Raw genomic sequence first — 21,534 nt, 5'->3', positions numbered from 1 at the left:
TCCTAAGGCTTATACTGTGGTTATGCTTGCTTTGGTCTCCTTTGAATACACAGAAGTTGGTCAGTTTGACAGAAATTTGACTTAGGGTTGTGTTTACAAAGGTTGTTAAGTTCTTGATTACTTTCATCCAGCTGGGGGAGGATAAATATTTTAGTTGGTGTCCAGATGACTGGAATGTTAGTTCAGTCATTGTTAGTATGTTTCAGTGCAGTTTGTCTGAATGTCCAGTCTTTGGAAGAACTTCATGTCTTACACTTCAAGAAACCTAATAATAAGTGAGGCAGTCTCATTGCTCCTCTTTTTAAATTTTTTTTAAGAATTACTTACTGTTTTGTATGTAGCTCAGTTTGATGGCTAGCTTGCTTTTTAAAGTTTTTTCCACCCTGTATTGCATGTGTGTGTGACAGGGCAATGTATTGAATTTTTGGGATTAGGTGCTGCTTTTGGTAGCCTAAAATAGCAAGTAAGTAGTAAGTTGAGTAGCTACTGGTATGCAGATAAATAGTATTGTGGCAAAAGTTTATCCTTGTGGTATTTCACTGACTGTGTATTCAGTGTTGAATTGCTGCACTGTAGAATATATCAATTGCAGTTTTCTCTTCCCAGGGTTACCATTGAAAGGGTCTGCTGACAAAAAAACCCATTTTCAATAAATCTACTGTTCATCCAGCAGCTGAAAAGACAGTATAAATTTTGAATAATTGGTGTAGTTTCCAGGTTCTGGGAAAGTTTGCCCTCTGGCCTGTCCTTGCTTTATTTCTATGTTATTTCACCTCTTTTCCCTAGGTGTGCTGCCTACTCCTCCCCTGCTTCTGTCTGTGTTCCTGGATTTGCTCCTCATTTCCCTCATCATTTCCTTCAGTGCTGGGTACAGTGTAGGGGAAGGGGGAAAGCATGAGAGAGGATATTTGTCCTGATCTTAGTCCTGCTTCCATGGTGGTCCTAGCAGCAAGGGCAGAACACCTTGTTCAGCTCTGCAGCTGGAATGCCATGTGCCCCCTGTGCATCTGCTTTGCCTGTGTTTTGAGAGATGGAGCTTGTTTTGGTGCAGGGGGAAAGAATATTCAAGGAAACTGAACTGTAGCAGCTGACTAGGAGTCTCCTGGCACAGATGGTTTCCTGAATTATAACTAGGCCAAATTTGCAAGATTGTTAAAAGACTGCGGAAGGTGTAGGGCTGACACTAGAATAACCTCCTTAGCTTCGTGTTCTTTCCCCAAGTTAGGGGAGGCTCTAGAGTTCTTTGGTAAAGCTTTTATAGGAATCTTGTCATGTGTGATATCTTCCCAGCCATGCCCTCAAAACAGCTGACTTATTTTGGCTTGAAATGAAAAAGTCAGCCTAAGACAGAGGAGCTGCAAGGACAGCATGTGAGCAAATTGTAAAAGCGCTGTGGCTTTAGGTGGTTTTCAGAAACTTGGGTTAAAATTTGGCTGCAGGAGACACACAAGTGTTAGTAGTGCTGGAGGAGATGCTGCTCTGTGGCACACCCAGCCTTGTGTTGCCACCACTGCCACATAATTACCTTGGAGCCTGAGCTTGCTGCAGGTAGAAGAAACCAGTGCTTGTGCAGTCTCATGTGAGCAAAGCTGTCCCCCTGTATGGAAGCTCAGCTTGGAGGGTTAAGTCAACTCATCCCAAAACTTGTTTGATTTTTTTTAATACATTTGTCTGGTGAGAAACATCATCAGTCCTATATACTGCCATTATCTAGGGGACATACTGCAAGCTTAATAGTGAGGTTTTTGTTGCCACTGAAAACAGTAGTAAATGCATTCCTTTAAGAAAAAATTGCACTGTTCTAGTGGCTGCTGGTTTGCAACTGGTGTTGAGATATTTGGGGAGGGTGGACAGTTGGGAGTTCATTTTTAGTTTGGATACTTGTTTGTTTGGGGAGGTTGGGAGGTTCTTGGGGTTTTTTTTCTAGGCTTAGACTGGTGACTAAGTGTGCATGAGGCAATATTAAATCAGAAAGTTTAGACAGCAGAATATTCTGTCAGCTTTCATCTGTGTGTCAGTTTTTCCTACTTTAATTCTGGACATAGAAGATGCTGTGGGTTTCTGAAGGAAAATTGGATAGAGGCAATGTGGAGCACTTTCTAAGGAAAGACTGGATGTGACACATGGTATAGTTGACATGGTGGTGTTAGGTCATAGATTGGACTTAATCTCAGAGTTCTTTTTACCAATTGATTCTGTGAAGTTATGGTGAAAGAGGTGTTAGTAACCAAAGAGGAAAATATGAATGAGTAGTTTGGGAAGTATAAGTGGTCAGACTGGTAAAGAGTTGAATTTGTCTGAGTGTAAAAAGCAGCTAGAGGAATAAAAGCAAATAATTAGATAAGCACCAATTAATGAGAACTGGAAGTGAGAAGTGGAAAATAACATCTGGAATTTGAGTTAAGCAAAGAAGTGTGTGCAGAAAGGATGTTCAAAGGGTAGGACACACTTACTGAAGCTGCTGAAAGAGCTGGGGATCAGTAGCTGAGTGCTGCAGCTTGTGGCAAAGGATCTTGTGGAACAGAATGTGTAGTGAGAAAGCTGCACCATGAGTTGCTCCTCAAATTTTTAAGAGGTCTTGATTGTGTGCAGCAATCATCTTTTAAAGAAGAAACAGATCTCCAAACAGCCAACCCTGAAAGGGGCTTTACAGGGGTTGTGATGAGGCTCTTTTTCACTTCTCATAGTACAAATGCAAACATTTATTTTTGATCAGACACACACCATGACAACACAACCATTAAATACACAAAGAGAATGCTTACTTAACTGTGGTCATTGGCTTGGTAAATGGACATGAAGCTTTTCTTGGTCTTTGTATTTTTTTGTTGATCACTAATTATGCAGTTTTCGGGCTGTGCTTTACTTGTATTAAATGGATATTCTTAGCTTGACATAGCAGATGAAGTAAGCATGCATGATTGAGCCTTCCTTGGAGTTAGTAGGAGTTGCTTTATGACTGAAGAATGAAAGTCTGTAGTGTTGGCAGACTCCTTTGCCTGTTCTGACAGTGATCATGACTCTGTTTTGTCTATATATTCATTATGTTGGGCTGTTAAGAATTTGGCAGATACCATTTATCTCAAATTGCTCTGAACTGAAATAGCAGGTTGACCTTTGTTTTCGTTCTAGTAGTTTTAAGACTTAAGTTTTGAAGTGCTTTGGGTGCTTTGGCAGGAAGCCCTAAGAAATAAAGCTGTCTTTCTGTCCCCTCCTTGATTTAGAGAAGGACTTCATTTATAATGGGATTGCACCTTTTCCTGGACAACACACAGGTAGTCAAGTTCTTAACAAACCTATTTCTTCAAATATGGGTAACATCATAAACAAAACCAGGCATTTGCATGTGCTCCATTTAGATGAACAAATGTCTGAGAAGAGGCAGACCAATGAGAGATGACAAAGGAATTGCTTACATGGACTAAACAGAAATAGGTCAATTTCTAATGGAATTCATAAGCTCCTTCATTGCTTGCAAGTCTGAGGGAGGGCAGTGGCTTTGAGAGATTCTCCTGAACAAAGCTGGTATTGAAAAACTTTGTGTGGTAAAGACTGTATGGTGAGGCAGAGTTATCTAGTGTTTTGTTACCTTTGGCTGTAATGGTTTGTTCTGCTGTTGAAGAAAAGGAACACCTGTAGAGTGCAGGATTTACTAAGTAGCTGAAGCATGTAAAACCTGGCCATGCTGCCATGCAGAAGGACCTTGACAAACTGAGGAAATGGGAACCTCATGGAGTTCAAGAAGTAGAAATGCAGCACCTGGGTAGGAACAATGCTATATACTAATACATACTGTGTGTCACCCAGGTGGAAAGCAGTGCTGCAAGAAGGGATGTGGCCGGCCTGGTGACAAAAAGTTGACCATGAACTATAAGTGTGCCTTGGGGCAAAGGTGGTGAATAGTCTCCTGGGCTGCATTACACAGCCAGCATTAGAATTGCCAGCAGGTAAACCCCCACACTTTGCATCTTAGAATGCAAAATATGAATTTAGATTTTATAAGAAAAATGAACAAACAGAAAAGAAACATAACTTCCTAAATTAATTCTTGCTCATAAGCAAAGCTGAGAACCTTCAGATCAGGATACAATTAATACAGCATACACAAATGGGATTGTTAAATCACATATATTTTGGTAGCAGTTTATACCTTTGTGTAGTGCATGATGTAAGGACAACAGTTCACTGGTTTACATGGACAGTGTCCAAAGCAGTCTGTTATAGTAAATGTGTTACTGTTTAAGTTCATGAAATGCTAAGCTTGTGTGGAATTTCCTGGCATTTATTTAAGAAAAACCATCTATAACCCACAAATGGTCAAAATGCTTAAACTGTAAAAATGCAAAGCCCAAAACCAGTAGGTTACTGTGATCATTAGAGGAATGCTTTCAATGTAAAAAAGAATAAACCACAGAATCATTTAAGGTGCAAAGGACCTTTATGATCATTGAGTCCAACCTTTAACACAGCACTACCATTAAACCATATCCCTAAGCACTGCACCTACAAGTCTTTTAAAGTCTTTTAAACACCTCTTGGGACTCTAACATTCTCCTGGATTTTTCCTGTTCCAATGCTTGACAGCCCTTTCAGAGAAGAAATTTTTCATTGTTTCCAATCTAAACCTCCCCTGGCACCACTTGGTCATTTCCTCTTGTCCTATTGCTCGTTACTTTGAGGCAGACACTCATCTCAACTACAACCTTGTTTCAGGTAAATAGTAAATGCCAATGACATTTAATTGGTTCCCTCTATACCATAATACAAAGGTTCAGTATCAGGTCTGAAACTAACATCATATAGAAAAATTACATGGAGTTGCTTGATGCTTGTTTGAAAACCAGAACATATTAAAAGTTGGTCAGAAAAGAACAGGGAGTGGGAGACTGAGTAAAGGGAATCTTTCCCATGGAGGTGTGCAGTGCTGACTGTTTCTTTCTCCTCACTGTTATGTTTTGTTGAAGTTATTGTTGTTTGCTGACATTCTGTGCTTCACTCTTTCTTCTTACTTTGCAGTTGCATTTGAATTTCTTATATATACTGTGTGTTTTATATATACTGGATGTTCTTTTTTCTGTTACACTGAACTTTTTTTGCCCAGTTCTCAGGTTGCCTTCCTTTAACCAGTAATTAGCAGTTGCTGAGTTGTTTGTAGACTTAAAGCCTCTGATACCATCCTGTGTCTTTGTTTGCAAGGCCTCTCTCGTCATGCTATGCTGTTGCTCTTCTATGCAGCTTTTTGTTCTGGGATCATAGGTAATCCATTCCCTACAGAATAACCCATTTTTATTGGTATGTATTAGCTGTTACACACACAAATGTCAATTTGTACATTCAGTCTGTGTATGTGGGTGTACTTGTATTCATGTACAGCTTTTAGTTAGCTTTGGACAATTGTGTGATGTAACACTGAATTATTTCACATCTATTTATGTATACTATTTATGGATCATATGTAGCAGATATTTATTTGTGTGTTATATATAAAAATATTTATAGAAATAGGTGTTAGCTCACACAATTGTCTGAAGCTAAATAAAAGCCATGCAAGTTAGATGAGTCACCAATCATCTGGTCTTTAGATAGTTGGTGGTAGAGTTGGACAAGCTAAAACAAAGCTCTGGGCAGGCCAGGACAAGTGCAGAGACCTGGTTATTCAGTGAACACAAGGCCCATGGCCTGTTAGCAGCAATGCCTTGTATGTAGGTTTACACCATTCCCTTAAGAAAATGCTGTTAGAGGCATCCCATCTTTCACTTGCAAAGTTACAGTTACCAAAAGGTTCATGCATAAGTGAACACAATGAGATTTTTTAGAACATGCACTGATCTTAAGTTATCCTGATTTCAAGTACTTCCCACTGAATCTATAGGAAAAAGTAGCAGACACTGCACATACCTGTACAAATGATAAGCAGAGGCCTGATGTTTGATTTCTAAGGAGGAGGGAAGAAATTGATCTTAGAGTGGTGTCATGTTGCTTGTTGGAATCCTTGTCCTTGGAGGCAGATTCTTTAGACAGAATTGATGTAGTCTCTTGAAGTGCCCTCAAATGTACTTTAGAAAAGAAAAGGATTTGGTTTTGCAGTTATGCTCTTCTTTTAATTACTGTGTTGTGGTTTTTAGTGAAGCTAGATCTCCCCTGTAAAGTGGATCTGGGTTTCAGTTTGTATTTGGCAGATAACTCTTGTTTGCTTTAAAAGTGAGCAGTTTTAGCTTCTGGTGTATCATGTTACTGGTGAACAAGCCTGTTCAAAGAGCAGAATTAAGATGAGTGGAGAATATGAGAAGGGGTGAACAATACACCAGCGAATTTCTTTTAGATTAAAAAACTGCAGTTTGTCACCATTCCTTAGCTCTTCACACTACTAATAGGCCAAGAAATAGAATTTTCTTTTGTGTAGGAGTTCTCCATTGCAGAACTGGTGGTCTGTCACTTGCTTTGTATAGGCTTTTATTCTTTGTGCTGTCAAACTTATTTCTGATTTGGCTATTTAATGTGGTTTTACTTGTAGGCAGACCAAATTCCAGGATGGTTTTCTCTGTTGCCTACCATTCATCACTTGTTGTCACTTTGGGTTCCTAAAACCCTGTGCTCCTATTTTTCAATGCTCCTTTTAATGTTCCCCTCTAGTTTCTAAATGTTCCCCATCTGTGTTTCCTTTTAGTGTTGTGTGATACCTGGTTTGAATCAGTTTTCTTTAATTTAGTTTGAGATATAATCTCTCTTGGAATTAATATGTAAGAAAAATGCTGTAATATAAAAATAGCACATCCTAACTTGAAGAGGGAATCTGACCATAAATACAACTAAAACTTAGTATTTTACTACCTGCTATTTGTAATAATCAGAAAAATGTTGGAACTTGTCATGTGCTAACGCATTCTCACATCATTAACGTGTGCTAAGTACATATTCAAGTGTGTTGAAATATTTTGGTGAGCTGATATATAGCTGTAGACAATAGGAAGAAATTTTTAGGTTTAATTTAGTAGGGTCTAGCTTTCTGGCTTTATGGAGTGTAACTGTCAGGTTTTATTCTTGTGGACCTAATCTGTTTAGGGTTCCTAGGTGGCTTGCCTATACTTGTACATACTTAATGTTTGCATTCTGAGTAGTAAAAATGGAAACTTTTTTTTAAGAAGGTAGATATTATCATATAGACACCAAGTTTCTAGAAACTTTGTGGATTTGGAGCAACTCCAGGATAAACATAAACTAATCCCCTCATTAAGTGGTGCATATTATTTCAATAGCAAATCTATTGTGGTGTCCTCTGTGGAGGAGTGGAGGTGAGGTATGGGAAATGGTGTGCTTTTTGAAATGAGAGTTGTGCAGGAGGAATAAATGGCTACCTCCTCTGGCAGGCACTTAAAAGAGTAGTAGCAGAATTGAAAATCAGTGTCCTAGATTTCTGTTGCAAAACAGTTGCACAAATAACCCCTTCCCATAAATAATGTAGTGATCTTCCTGGCTTGGTTGCTGTGGATTGCAGCTATAGAATCAACTTAAACCACTGCCTATTTTAATACGCAAAGTACTCTCTGTCGGGGGGGGGGGGAAATCTTTACTGGGTGTGCTTGATTGATGTATTGATGTTAATGCAGCTACAAGACAAATTTGCAACTGAGGGAGCTAATGTGAAAGATAGATTTAAAGGCAATTTGTATCTCTTAGGCTGCTTTGCTCCTGTATATCTAGGTCACTTAACGTCTTCTGCAGCCCTCGCTGCTCGCTCTTCCAATCAGCAGCTCTAAGAGCAAGTATAACTTTAAAAATTAATGTAAGCTGTTGGTAGGAATCTGACTCTTGCTCAGAGGAAAGATACAAATGGAATTTGAGAATTTCAGTTTTCTGAACTGGTAGAGAGCAGAAGTGCAGTGACTATAAAAACACATAGGACTGTAATGCCAGCATCAGTAGTTGCAACTCTTAGTTGTGTGGCCTTTCTTTTGTGGGGTGGCTCTATAAAGGAATTGGTTATGGTGCCTCTGTTACTAACTCTGGGCTGTTGCTGGAAGCTACAAAACTGCAGCTTAGACTCCTTACTCATGGCTGGGTCTTATTTCCTTTGGCTTACTGTGCTTGTATGTTTATCTTCTATGAAGTTGGTGTGATTAAAATCAGGAATTTGCAAATCTGTTTAGCAGATTTTTGCTTTGAATAAGAGACTAAAAGCTTTACAGGACAACTTCTTGCCCTTCCCTTAGCCTATACCTTTTCTGATTTTTTTTTTAATGTATATGTTTATGGATGTGATTGCAGTTGTGGTAGCAACTTTGATACACCTATACTTCATAGGAACACCTTTGGTGCTACTTTATAGTGTGTTATTTTTATTGATGCTTCATGGAGTGAGTAGGATGTCAATAAACAATATAATACAGCCAAATTTTTGTTTCCCAGAAGTTTCCAGCTGAGTCTTCAGGGTTATAGAGAAAGCTGTTAATTAGTTCATAACTATGACTGGTAATTCATACTGTTAAGTTTTATCCTATTTCTGGTACTTAGAGTGAAAAAGCAGATGATGACCTATCCTAATCAATTTTCCCTTTCCTAACTTCTTGCAGCCTCTCTCTCTCTTGCTGATTTCATCAGTGTACTTCTATTTCTGTGGCCATTTAATTGAAACCTGTACAAAATAGACCTTCTAATATTGCCCTTGAACAGCAGATTTCAGCTAACCAAAGGCTACATTAGTTAAAATTATGTATACCAGAACTTGAAACATAGGCACCCATCCCTTCCACTATTCCACTGCAGTTATTTCATGTACTTCTGCTGTTGCTGCTGCAGCCTGTGCTCCTGCGGTCTGTGGCAGAAGCCCAGAGTGAGTGGGGACAGAGTGAGTTGTGTGTGCAGTGGGGGAGGTTCATGTGATTGTGGTGATCTCTATGAATTTGCTCATGACAGATGAAGCCATATCTCATTTGTTTTGCAAGAGGAAGATGTAGTTAAAATCAGAATGTTAGAGTAACTATCATGCCTAACAACAATTTTTTTACATGTTCAGATATTCAAGAATTTTATGAAGTGACCTTATTGGACAATCCGAAATGCATTGATCACTCTCAGCCATCTGAACCAATACAGCCTGTGAATACCTGGGACTTCTCCAGCCTTCCAAGCACAACAGTGACATCAGAAACATTGCCGAGCAGCCTTAGCCCCAGTGTAGAGGTATGAGATAGAAATCTTCTTTTCTTGTTGAGACTATTAGTTCAACATTGTTCTCTAAGTTTCCTTTATTTTATAAAATATTAATTTTCTAAGAAAATGTACATTATTAAGATCAATAGTCATAGGGGATTTAATTATTGAAATGTTTAATAACACGTATGCATTTTGCTTAGTCAAAAATTTATAAACTCATTTGTCAAATGTACCATTAAGTGACCATTACAATGGATTTATGCTTTGATTTTGGAACCTCGCTGACAGGTTTAGTATGCTTCTGCTTATCCATACTTGTGACTCTCGAGTCATTACTTCATTAATTATTTGGGAAATCTGAGGCTGTGTCTTTCTGATTAGTAACCTTTTCAGTCTGGTCACAAGAAGTTCTCTGTTACTTCTTTATCTATGTTCTGGAAGGACTTGTTTTTGAAAAGTATATGCAGCCAGTTGTCACTAGTGAGTGGTGAGAAAACTGATCAGGAAAATGCACATTCATGTACATTTTTGACTAAAACAAAATCTCCCTGCTCAGTTTAAACTTAAAATGTTCCTTGAGTATTTTTTCATTACAGCTATTATTTGTCCCCAGAGAGGTGAACCTAGTTTGAAGTGTGCCCTGGAAAAAGTGCAGATTTCTCAGTAACTGAAGGCAGTGCGCTTTGCTGATCCATTTTCATGAAATGATTGTAGAGCTGAGGAGGAGGACTGGGAGAGATCAGCTGAAGGACTGGAGCCTGTAGGGAAGCTCAGGAACTTGCACTGCTCAGCAAGATAAAGGGGCTGGGATGCCTTAATGAGTGAATCTTTATCAGGGGCTGTTGGGACTGTGGAAGAAGGTTCACTTAGCTGCAGATCATGTGTGTGTGATGTGCTAATGAGTTTGTACAGCTAAAAGAAAATGCATGTGCTCATTCTAGCTTTCAAATCTGTCATATTGAAGCTAGTATGAAATGCATCAGAAATGCTTTAAAGGAAACTGTAGATGAAATCCAAAACTTGTATTCTTTTGGAAAATAAAAAGTGGCCAGTGGATTAAAGGTCAGTCAAGCCAGGGGCATGAGTTACATATTACAAAGAACAGCCATTGAAGTATCTTTACATGAAAAAACTGAGCAGCCTAAGCATACTGTATTTTTCAGGTTTGTAAGTAATTGAACACTGACGAATTAAAATTCTAGTTGAACTTGCAATGTGGGAATAGATTATTTTCTTTGATTATTTGTGAATCTTGGTAACACAAGATTATTATTAAAATTGTATGTCTCTGTGGAATCTATTACCTGAAATTGCATGGAGAGGGCCACTTTCATCACAATCACCTTAATGAATTGTCATGTTTGGAGGAAATGGGGCAATGCTAGGGTGTATGAGAAATAGCATGGAAAAGGCTATGGTGGTATTTGCCTGTATGCCATCATCTACATCTACATCTAAGGCTTAGGGCTCTGGAATGTCCCTTCCTGTAGGTATGGTGGGAATGGCATCTCTTAGAAGCAGGAGGAAAAAGGAGCTGTAGACACGAGGGCAGGCAAGGAGAGGCACGGCTTATTTTGTCTACTGAGCTGTTCTGAAATAAGTTGGTCTTAATGTATTTCATGTCTGCATGTGCAGAGAGCTTAATGAGACAAATTGAGAGTCATTGCAGTTGCCCTTAGTCATGGTGGATGGACGAAGTTCCTGAAAATGGCAAATGGCCAAATGCTATATTTTAAAAACAGAATATATAAAAGTAAGCCCTGAGAGGCGGATTTAGGTTTAACTGGTATAGGGAATGATTCTACAGTTTTTTGGTAGCTTCTTGAAAGTCATAAATGAGCCAAATAATAGCTGTCATAGTTATTGATGACAGTTTTGTCTAACAGTTTCTTTCTACTGTGGTAATAATTCTTGTGGTAGGAAAAAACCATAAATGTGATACTTCTGACTTGAGTAGAGCTTTTGGCATGGTTTAAGAGGTCAAAAACTTATTTGTCTTTTGAGATAATATATCGTTAAAATTTTCAAAAAATGCATCCTAGTTTGGGTTATTAGTGAAAACATTCTGTTAAATTAGAAATTGAACCATGGGAAGAGAACAGTATGTTTCTACTTCACCAGCTAAGAGTAGAATGAAGCCTTGGGCAGTTGAAATAATTCATGAAGTAATTAATGTCCTACATTTTGGCTAAACTAATGGAGCTTGAATAGTTAACAACTGGTTTCTCAGAAAAGGTCTAGGTAATTTTAGAATCTTAAGGTGAGTCAACCATGGCATGTTAATAGATGAAAAAAACACATTATTGACATAAGTATGGTATAAAACTCGTCTCCTCTACTTGGTCTGCATAAGGCTTTGCTGGAGATATTGTCAAATTCGAGGTACCATGGTGTGAAAAAGATGTTTAATTTCAGTGCTTAGAAGAGATTGACATGGAGGATCTAAAGCCTGGAAAGAAGTGAAGATGGGGAAGGTTTGGTGCTGCTTGAAGGGATTGAACACTTAATTGGGAAAGAAAAGTTTTTCCTGTATTTACAGAATGTGAAAAATATAATATTTTGCTTTTTTACAAGGTGTGCTAGACGTACACTATGGAAATAGACTTACAAAAGCATTTTGAATATTTTCCTGAGCACCAGAATAGCATAGTACATGGCCAGTCTCCCTTACTGAAGGTCTTTTGAGGCAGCATAGTGGTCTAAAATATTTTGCGTTTTTTTTTTCATCCCTGTAACGCACCTAAGAACAGTGTAATGGAATTGAGGATTCATGTCCCTACCAAAACATTTTGTTATTAGTAAATTTACTCCAAATTCTAGCAGACTGGGCTTGAAGCACATATTTGTTGCTATGAGATTTGTCTTATGATGTTGCCATTGTAGGATGTTTGTGCTCCCCTGTAGAGAAATGAATATCTGAAGTGGGGAATAGTGTGTGATGTTAAATCCAGGCTTTGTGATTATTCACTGACAGCCCCCTGCAGAAACTGTTTCAAGCCCTATACAAATGTAGTGTTGTCCTTGGATCTTTCTGTATTGTAGATGAAGGTGTAACTTTGTAATTAAGTTAAATCTTCAGTTTTTTTCCTCATGTGCAGTTGCACTGCCAGGAGCACAAGGCCCTGTCCTTGACACTGCACCAATGACAGCAGGCACATTATCATGGCACTGTCACTGATGCATTGAAAGGAAGAATTGCCTGATTTGGGAAAGCTCACCAGGGATGTGAGTGTCTGTTGTCAGCTGCACTGTGGGCTTCTCCAGTCCAGTCTGGTGGCCATGCTGGTGTTACCTAACAGAACCTGATATGGTGTGGATTACTTTGTTATGTTCCCAAGTGGCCTGGACTTGAGCATTTAAGACAAAGTTGCCTGTCTTCCTTCATATTTTTTGTCTTGAGTATAATGTGAAAATCAGTTGTTAACCTTCAGTATATGAAGGTCAGGTTTTAGATTTACTTCCAGTATTTTAAAACATAGCTTCATGTATTGGTGTTGATCCCAGTTCATGTGAAACTGAAAGCAAGCTTTTCTCCCAGTCTCTGACACTTACAGTAAATGTTACCTTGTATTTCATTAGTTAGAATACTGTTTCCATGTTAAATTGGAAGGTGAACAAATTGGAAGGTGAAAAATGTTAGTTTGGTGTTGGTTTCATTTTCGTGTTTCTAATATATCTGAATGTCTTAGTTTAGCTTTCAAGTAAATATGAAAATTGTTACATAAGCATACGTATGTTTTTATCGACCTTGATTCCTTCTTCTTCAATGACTGGTTTTTTTTTTCATTTTATGCCTGCTAGGCAATACTTTTCCTTCAATATTTCAAAATTTATTTAAAATTACAAGGAGAAATTCTTATGTATTCACAGTTTATATTCCACCTACTTGCTATGTATATTATGTGAAAATTTATGTTTTAATGCTTAATGCATTTTGGTTTCAGTAATGCTTTTTTTAGCTACTTAGAATATTAAAAAAAAATTGATTTTGTATTTGGTTTTAATAAACCCAAGGGCATAATAATTCCAGTACAGCATGTGTTTAATCGAGTGATTTGTTTTGCTTGCTGAAATTTACTAGAGACTGGGGGGACTTGGGCTTAGTATATTGGATTTTGTTCATAGCTACCTTTTAAAAAATAAATTCTCACTTTTCAGACTTTCAAGGCTGCTGCCCAGTTCAGTGTTAGTTCATTAACTAGACACAAGAAGATTGTATGCACTTTGAGATTATTTTAAATCTATTCTGTGTCTTGCCAGGCTGGTGAGGTCACAAGTGATATGAATGGAATGGCTTTTTTCTTGCTCAGACATTGTTAGCCTTTGAAGTAATGTATTTCAATCCCATTTCTTTTACCTTGCTGATATTGTTTTGCTGTTGTTACTGTGGGCCAAATGAATATTCCAGCTGACACTTCGATGGTGCATGTGAGAGTTGCTTGAGAGTGGGAATATAATGCCCCCCTAAAGAGATTAAGGATTGAATTACAAGAACTTTCTACACAGCTGACTTTAGGAATGACTTTTTAGCAATGTGTGCTTGTGTATATACATAGAATAGTGGTATACAAGCTTAGGTTGCCTGAGGACTTCTCATGGCACGTAGCCTACTTCTGTTTTTCCCTTCCTGCTCCTGAATCCAAGGACTGGAGTTTGAAATCCCCATAGGCTGAGTATTAGAGAAAGTTGGAAATACAGATTACAAGTTTTCCTGCTCACAGCAATCTGTTTTCTTTTCCATGCTCTATATTTCTTGGAACATTATTTAACAGTTTTGTTTCAATCTCCAGTACAAAATGATGGGGGGAAAAAAACCACTAAAAAAAAAAAAAGAGTGATTCAAGACAGTGATAGAGCAGGAAAGGAATGTTAATCCTTTCAGTACTCGGAACTAGTTTAAAAAACCAAATGTATGCAATCTGAAAAGGGCGAATGGTTCATCCCTTTCCTTGTGTACATTAAAGACTGGGCTCGAGTGTGCCTGGCAAAGCGAGCAGATGTGAAACGGGATCCGGGCGCTGTGTGCGAGCGGAGCCGCGCCGGGAGCGGCCCCGGGAGCCGCTTGCTGTGATCTGTGCTGCCATCTGTAGGTGCGACACTCGGGTTCGACAAATACACGGTGGAACTCGAATCGCTGGAAGAAATCTCTCACCTCATTGAGTAGTGTGTTGCTGAGGAAATAGCCTTGTGGCATTCTTTTTTATCTTTAAATCTGTATAGGATCTGTTTTAGTATTTTAATTGTTTTAAACCAGAGAAGTTTGCTGTTTAGCTTGAATTTAACAATAGCCACAATAATTTGATTTTAGATGTTGGAAAAAAACCCACTGAACAATGTCTCAAAGGACATTTTTTGCTTTAGGACATGGAACTCAATCTGGAGTCTCTTACAGTTGGATGAGGAGACCTTTGTATTTAGTGGGTAATGGTTTCTGAAGGACTTTGGTCCGACCTATGGTTTTCCCATCTATCTGCACATGCCTGTGTGTTTAGTGTCTGACATGTAGAGACTGGCTAGCTCACTCTCTTCTAGGGCCTTTTGCCAAATTTTTTCTCCGTACAAAGAAAGCAAAAGAGGAAGTAAGGAAACAGCTGATATGTCTGCAATTTCAGCTAAAATTTGATGCCAAGGCAGAGTGGAAAGGAAACTCACTAAACATCTTGCAATTACAAAATAGCTTAGTATCACCTATGAGGTGTGAAGGATTTTGACCAGCTAAGTCTTGAAAATCTCAAAAACTGGAAATGCAAAACTTTTCTGGTCAGTCTGTTCCAATGCTTGACTATCCTTATGGTGAAAAAACTTCACCCTGTCTTTGATTGAAATTTCTGTTTCAATTCATTTGTAGTTTCCAGGGGTTTTCCATCATGCAACATGCACGTGGCTTTGTCTTCTGGCTAACCCCAGTGTAGGTACTGGAGGGCTGCTTTTAGGTTCTGAACTCTTTATCTAAGCTTAAACAAGCCCTGTACCCTCATCCTCTCTTTAAGGGTCAAGGCTTCTGAAAACCCTCTCACCGTCTTAATGGCCCTTGCTCCAGGTTATCCAAATCCTTATATTGAGGCTCCAAAATGGAATGCAGTGTTCCAGATGCCCTAATTAAAGTGTCAAGCAAAGGGAAATCATAGTTACATGTTACTACTGGCTGTGTTTCTGTTATTGCAGCTCCTGTTCACCTCCTTTGCTGTTAAGGTCTGCTGCAGGCTTGTGTTCACTTTGCTCAATATCTGTCAATGTGAATATTTTGAAAATAGGTAAAATTAAACTAATCTAAATTTAACCTACAATATGGAAATTGTCTTTGTTTACAAAGCAACCACTAATGTCTTCATAACCTTTTAAAAATTGTGATAATTTTGTATGACTTCTTATAAGATAAGCTGATGTAGTCTGGAGGAAAGAATTTTGGATGTCTGGTTCCTAGTGCAGTGAAAAAAATCTGTGTTGAATCAGTAGCAGTTTGTATTCAGAATGGAATGGTACCTCAAACAGTTTATCAGGATCTTAGTGAAAGTCTTGTAAGGAGATACCTGCATATGTAGAGTGAATTTTAAAGTGCAAGATGCTCTGGTTCTGTTTTTCTGTTTCAACTCCATTATCTTCACCTTCCCTTTACAAAGTCATTCTTACCTGTTGTATTAACAAGCTGTTCCGATGAAAATCCCTGACTGTTGTACTATGTTCAAATACCTTCTTTGCTTTAATATTTATAAAGATTCAATGCTGGTTAGCTTGCTGATATGCTATGTCTGACTGTTGTGCTTCTTGATATTGCACTGGTCCTTTGTGCCTCTAGCTGCATGTGTGTATTGCCCGTTACTTATATCAATTCCTTCTCTGCACACATGATGTGCTTGTTTTATTTCAGCAGCTAGCATAGTCCTGGGTTACTCAGGAGCTTCATGGCTTTCTCTCTGTTAACTTTACAGTGAGGAAATGGTATTTGGCTTGCTATGTATTTTGCCTTCAATACTTGAAATCCAGACTGTTTGTACAAGGAAAAGAATGTAAGTCTTGAACCAAAGTTGAAAAAGTCTTCCGGGGCAGGCTCCTGGGCAAAGTGAATTCAAAAGCAAATAAATGACATCCAGATGCTCAGTTCAGGATGTATACACAAGCAATAAAACCCTGCTGTTTCTAAATTTCTCAATTTAGAAGTAAATAGACGACTTACAAATTCACTTTTAAAAAATCGAATTGTTTTTTATAAACTTGTAATAATTACGTCTTGCAGCCAGATTCAAAGGCAGCTATATAAATTATAACATCTTACACTTCTAGTGCTTTCATTACTAAAGTAGCTGAGAAAATGCTTGCAGATATGATAGTACTTGATCTTTACTAAGTCTTTGATATGTCTCCTCAAATATGCTGAGGTTGAGCATTTGACATTCCCTTGTGAGGCTGAGCTGAGCCTGCTTCTCTGGTCACACCTGTGACAGCTCTGCTTTGTGTGGCTTTTCTTATAGAATCCATGAGCAAATTAGCATTTAAATAACCACATGTACTTTTAGATTTGTGGATAGATGAAGAAATTATTTATCTGCAAAATCAGTATTTTCCAACGCATTGTTCTCATTTGCATGATTTATTTCTATGCATAGTTTATCTGTGCATGAATTTTCCTTTATTTAGTTATCTGGTGGCTTTGTAGTTAGAATCTGCCACACTGGAAAAAGAATAAGCCTCTGAAGGCACAAAAAGTGACTGCCAAACATAACCTGAAAGAATTCATAAGTAATTCAAGGAAAGAAAAACCCATCTCTTACCTTTGTGTGAGAAAGAATCATCCTTTGTTGTTTTTAATATTAATGCTGTGAATAGTGGTGAATGGAAATGCATTTTTGCCTTCTGGCCAAGCTGTATAGAACAGTTGTTACTGGTTTTTACTGAGATCACTTGGAGCTGACAGGACAGAAAGATTTATTTTTAATAAGAATGAATGACATTGAAGAAATCACAATGTTTCTCACAAATTCAGTAGAATAATAGTTATTTTAGTGACTAACAGCACTATGTGAAAACGTCTTTTTGGTGCATGAAAGGATGACTCTTCATGCATTTCATGATTATGATTCAGGTTTTGGTGTGTTCTTTAATACCTTTTTGTTCCTTCTCACAATACAATTGAAAGAAGGTTCAAAGTTATTTCATGAAATTGTTTAATTACAGTAGTTTTACTTCTGGATTTTTAAACTATATCTCATTTTGAAAAACTTTCTTCTCATCTCCAAAATTTACACATACTTGCTTATTCAAGGAGTTTTATGATTTGTTTTCAAGAAGCTGTATTGTTTTTTTCTTATGAAAATGATAACCCTCCTGAATGTTTGAGTATTGGTCAATATTTTTTGAACATTTATTTCTTCTATATACAGTATTTCCAGTGAAAGGGCTGCAGAAACTGCTTTTGGGCTAGGAAATTCTTTTTTTTAATGCATAGTGCTCTTATCTTGGAGTGCTTATCTCTCTGTACACTATACTTATGAAAATGTGTATTGGTGTTTGCCACAAAATCTTTTGGTCTACTGGTATGGATTTTTTTCCCCTGTGTGTGGACATTGTTAGCTGAAGATGGGTCTTGAGAGAAGCATGTACAGTTACCAGGAGGATTTTTACTCCATCATAGTGGTGCAGTGCTTGGTAGAGGGCTCTAATGTACCTTGGTTGTGCATCCTGCTCTGATTTGTGCAGTGCATGCATTACTACATTTCAAACACACTTGTTATGGGATGACTTTCTGTCTGCTCTGGAGTGTTTTGGGTCTCTGTTCATGATGAGCAGCTTGATGACAGATCCTGAGCAAAGAAATGCCTTTTCCTCACCTCTCTGGATATGTCTCTTCTACATCTCATAGTCTGCATTGGAACTTGAAGGAAGTTACTTGCTTGTTTTGGACTAATGGGTCTAATGGGACTAATGGGTCCTGGGTCTTGTTGGAAGGGTGGTGGCAAGTGGGAGAGGAGAAAAATGAAATTATAATGACCCTTAGTTCTAAAAGTGTCCCAAAGAAGGCAAGAGAACAAAAAATTGAGACTAAAAGTGATTGATTCTCGACATAAGCTAATTGTAGCCAGGATTAATCTGCAAAAGCTTCATCTTGTGCCAAGGTGGCTGAGAGAAATTTCAGTGCTGAGCAGGATTGTTAATCTTTGTCCTTCATGGACAGAGCATGAGGGACAAGCCAAGTTTCCGTGTGCTATTGGCGTTCCTGGAGCTGTTTGTGCAAGAAATGTACATTTGGACTGACTGCATGTCTTGTGTTAGTCATTGAAGATGTTTCTGGCCTAGACACTGGACATGTGCCAAGTTACCTAAAAATGCATTTCCTTAACTTTTTGGATACTTGCACTTTGTTAATTTCTCTGAACCTTATAGTCTTCCTAGTAGAGTACTTGGGAAATGCAAGAATTTCTTTGTGAGATACCTTGTGTGCATTCAGCTATGAAGGTAATCCCTCCCTCTGTTTTCTGACACAGGAATGTTTCATCAGCCTAATTTGTTCTTTTTTGTTTTTTGAAGTTAGAATTTCTAGCCTTCTGCCTGGGTTCAGCCAGTTTCAGCAGTCTGAAAGATGCATATTTTTTCCTCTGATGCTTTGTAGCAGTGAGAATTTCACCTAGGTGGTCATAGCAGAAAATTTGCACAGATTTTATAGACAGTGTAAAAATGAAAAATATCTCTGGTTTGACTTGAACATACAAGGTGAAAATCATCATCTTAGTGATTGAATGGTGTAAGATTTATCTTAAAATTCCATTCAAGTTTGTCCTATAAAGATATCATCAACCCATAAAACAAAATGTGTGATTTTGGAAAGATTAGTTTCCTTATATACCCCCTTCCCCCCTTCTAATAGCCCCCCCCTACCCCACCACTTCTCCCAGTATGTATGGAAGAGCTGGGAGCCAAGTTGCAGAAAGTTTAAAGGGAGTGCTCTAGATACACAGTATATTCTAGAGTGTTTTGGTGCAAAATACAGTCAGTTGTACATCTTGGGATAAAAGCAGAATGATACAGATGAGATTTAATGGCTTGAAATTAGTTATTGAGTTTTTTCAATATATACTTCATGGTGTTTGCAGCAAAGGTGTTAGTGGGGGACCTAATAGGACAAGACAGTGGGAGCTGAGTTTACAAGCTGCTTTCAATGCCTCTTGTGGGAAATTAATGTAATAAGGTTCTTACCAATGATGGAACTGTCAGGTTAGTGTTTCAGAGTGCACAGGAGGTTGTTCTGTGCCCAAGAGTTAGACTTTTCCCAGCTGTGCTAATTAGGCACAGAAGACAATGCCTGCGCATTCAAACTTTGCCTTGTCACAGCATTACAGCCTTACAAAAGGAAATGAAATTCTAGGTTAATTCAAGGCTCAAAATAGCATTTCTCTTGCAATATGCATTACTCTTTCCTTGCCACTTTCTCCTCTCCCTGATCTACATGGAATATTCCATTCATTACTGCTTAGGAAATCAGTTATTTTGCACTCTGCAAATGCTGAAATGACGTTAGGGGAGAAATACTTGTTTGCAACCAAAACTATTTTTGAACAAACGCTTCATTTTAGAAATTCTAGCCAGCTAAGAAAAGCTGAATTGAGATTTTTTGCTGTAAAATAGTTTTGTATTGCATTTCATCAAATGATTCCCTGTGATGCTCATGTGTTAGGTAATCCTGACAGAGGAGTATTTGAAATAGAATACGAAGAGGTACTTAACTGGTATGGAACAGGATTTGACATCTTTTGTGGAATATTTGCAAGGATATATTTAACTTCTTCAGACATAGATAACCAAAATAGGTTTAAGAATTTTTCATGAAAGTTAAAGCATTTGTATTTTAGCCTGCTGCTTTTTCTCCATGGTGTTTCTACCTCTGAATGAATCCAAAGGGAAAGCTGGCAGTCACTCAGATATTTTGACTATTAAATAAGTGTGCTTTTCCTCATTCTGTTGAGATGGTGTTTGGCTGTGACTGAAAATAAACCTTTTAAATGTTTGGAAATATACCTGCTATGCTGAAAGGATGGATTGCTTATGCATTGTAACAACAAAGGTAAGATGATAAAGCTTTTGATTAATGCCTACATCTTGGAAGTTCTTATTGAATCTTTCTTCCAGTTTTTACTGCCTGTAATGAAAATGCCTTGATGGTTTTCTAGTGTTGATCTTTTTTAAACTTTAAACTGCACAGATCGTCAAAATAAATTCTGTAGTTGTTGCTAAGAACAATCATAGATGTTAATGCTTTGAAGAGCTAATTATGCACATACTGAAAAGTGTAGTAGAATGATTTTTTTTTCCTCTCTCATTCTGCAGTAAGGCACTCTTTTGTAAAATTTCACTGTCTTTAAATGTGCTAAAATAGTAGTTTGCTTTTTATTCTAGAATAAGAAATTCCAAATGATATTTTACATAACCTTTATCAGGACATGTTTAAAATAATCATCAAAGAGAAGATGAATCTGGCAAGTTGTGCTAGGGATGGATATATTTCAAGATGCTTTATTATTTTGACATCTTGCTGCTTTGAGATGAAGACACCCAGATAACTTAGAGTCATTACTTCTGTGCTAGGATAAAGTTTTATGTAAGTTTGTTTTTAATGCAGTCCACTTGTAACTGCTAAAGATAAAATCTGATGCATAAACGTAATATATTAGTTCTGTGCTTGTGAAATATGGACTTGCTGAGCTCAGTTTTTTGTAGGCTCTTATCTTTCTTTAAGTAGTAAAATTGTTTTGTATTGCTCTCCTTTCCTTGGATGTTGAGATAGTTGCTAGTTTAATTTTTTTTCTTGACAAACTGATTTAACTTCTAGCATTCTTCTGGATAATTTGAAACCCTAAAACTTGCTTATACAAACTTCTCCTTCTCAAGAAGTAGAATGAAATTGAACATCTTTAAGAATATTAGGTGAATTTAATGATAGCTTTTAGAAAAGAAAAGATGCTTTCCAGGTTTTTTGACACAAGGAAGCAAAGGCTGACTGGAATGAATGAAATTATCTTGTCTCTCACTAGCCAAGGAGTCTTTCTGGTGTCTGAACTGTCACAGTTCTTTTGGAAGTTAAATATACCCTTTAAAATCACTTTTGAGTGATATTAATTTGTGGCATTTTGGCTTTATTTATTTTGGAATATTGTCTTTTGTACAGTGAGATTGGGATTGGATATTGATTGCTTCATTTTAGTTATATTGATATGTACCTTAATTTTACTGTACTTATTTTAAAAAGGCAGAGGTAGAGCTGTCATTTTTATAACTGAAGTGCTTACCTTTAGTTTTATTTTGTGTGTTTGTTCACCTTCACATATCTACTTGTCTAAGAGCAGAAAGACAATTTATATGGAAAGTTAAGCCAACAGAAAACATTCTGTGAAA

General features: G+C 37.6%; 1 protein-coding gene across 9 annotated transcripts in view; it reads left to right on the top strand.

The window, feature by feature from the left end:
- The window catches only part of DLG1 (discs large MAGUK scaffold protein 1), a 141,290-nt gene that overhangs the window by 5,491 nt on the left and 114,265 nt on the right, over positions 1–21,534 (top strand). For 8 of the 9 annotated variants that reach the window (XM_036388480.2, XM_054515888.1, XM_036388481.2 and 5 more), the window contains exon 3: positions 9,014–9,180. In XM_036388480.2, the coding sequence (XP_036244373.1) occupies positions 9,014–9,180 (167 nt within the window). Of the gene's footprint in view, positions 1–9,013; positions 9,181–19,624; positions 20,207–21,534 lie in introns of those variants that run through there. The other variant, XM_054515890.1, reaches the window with a different exon arrangement.

Source organism: Molothrus ater, chromosome 10, assembly GCF_012460135.2.
Source record: "Molothrus ater isolate BHLD 08-10-18 breed brown headed cowbird chromosome 10, BPBGC_Mater_1.1, whole genome shotgun sequence".
Taxonomy (NCBI): Eukaryota; Metazoa; Chordata; class Aves; order Passeriformes; family Icteridae; genus Molothrus; species Molothrus ater.
Note: the sequence above shows the minus strand (reverse complement) of the source record. Positions and strands in the feature narration are given on the sequence as shown.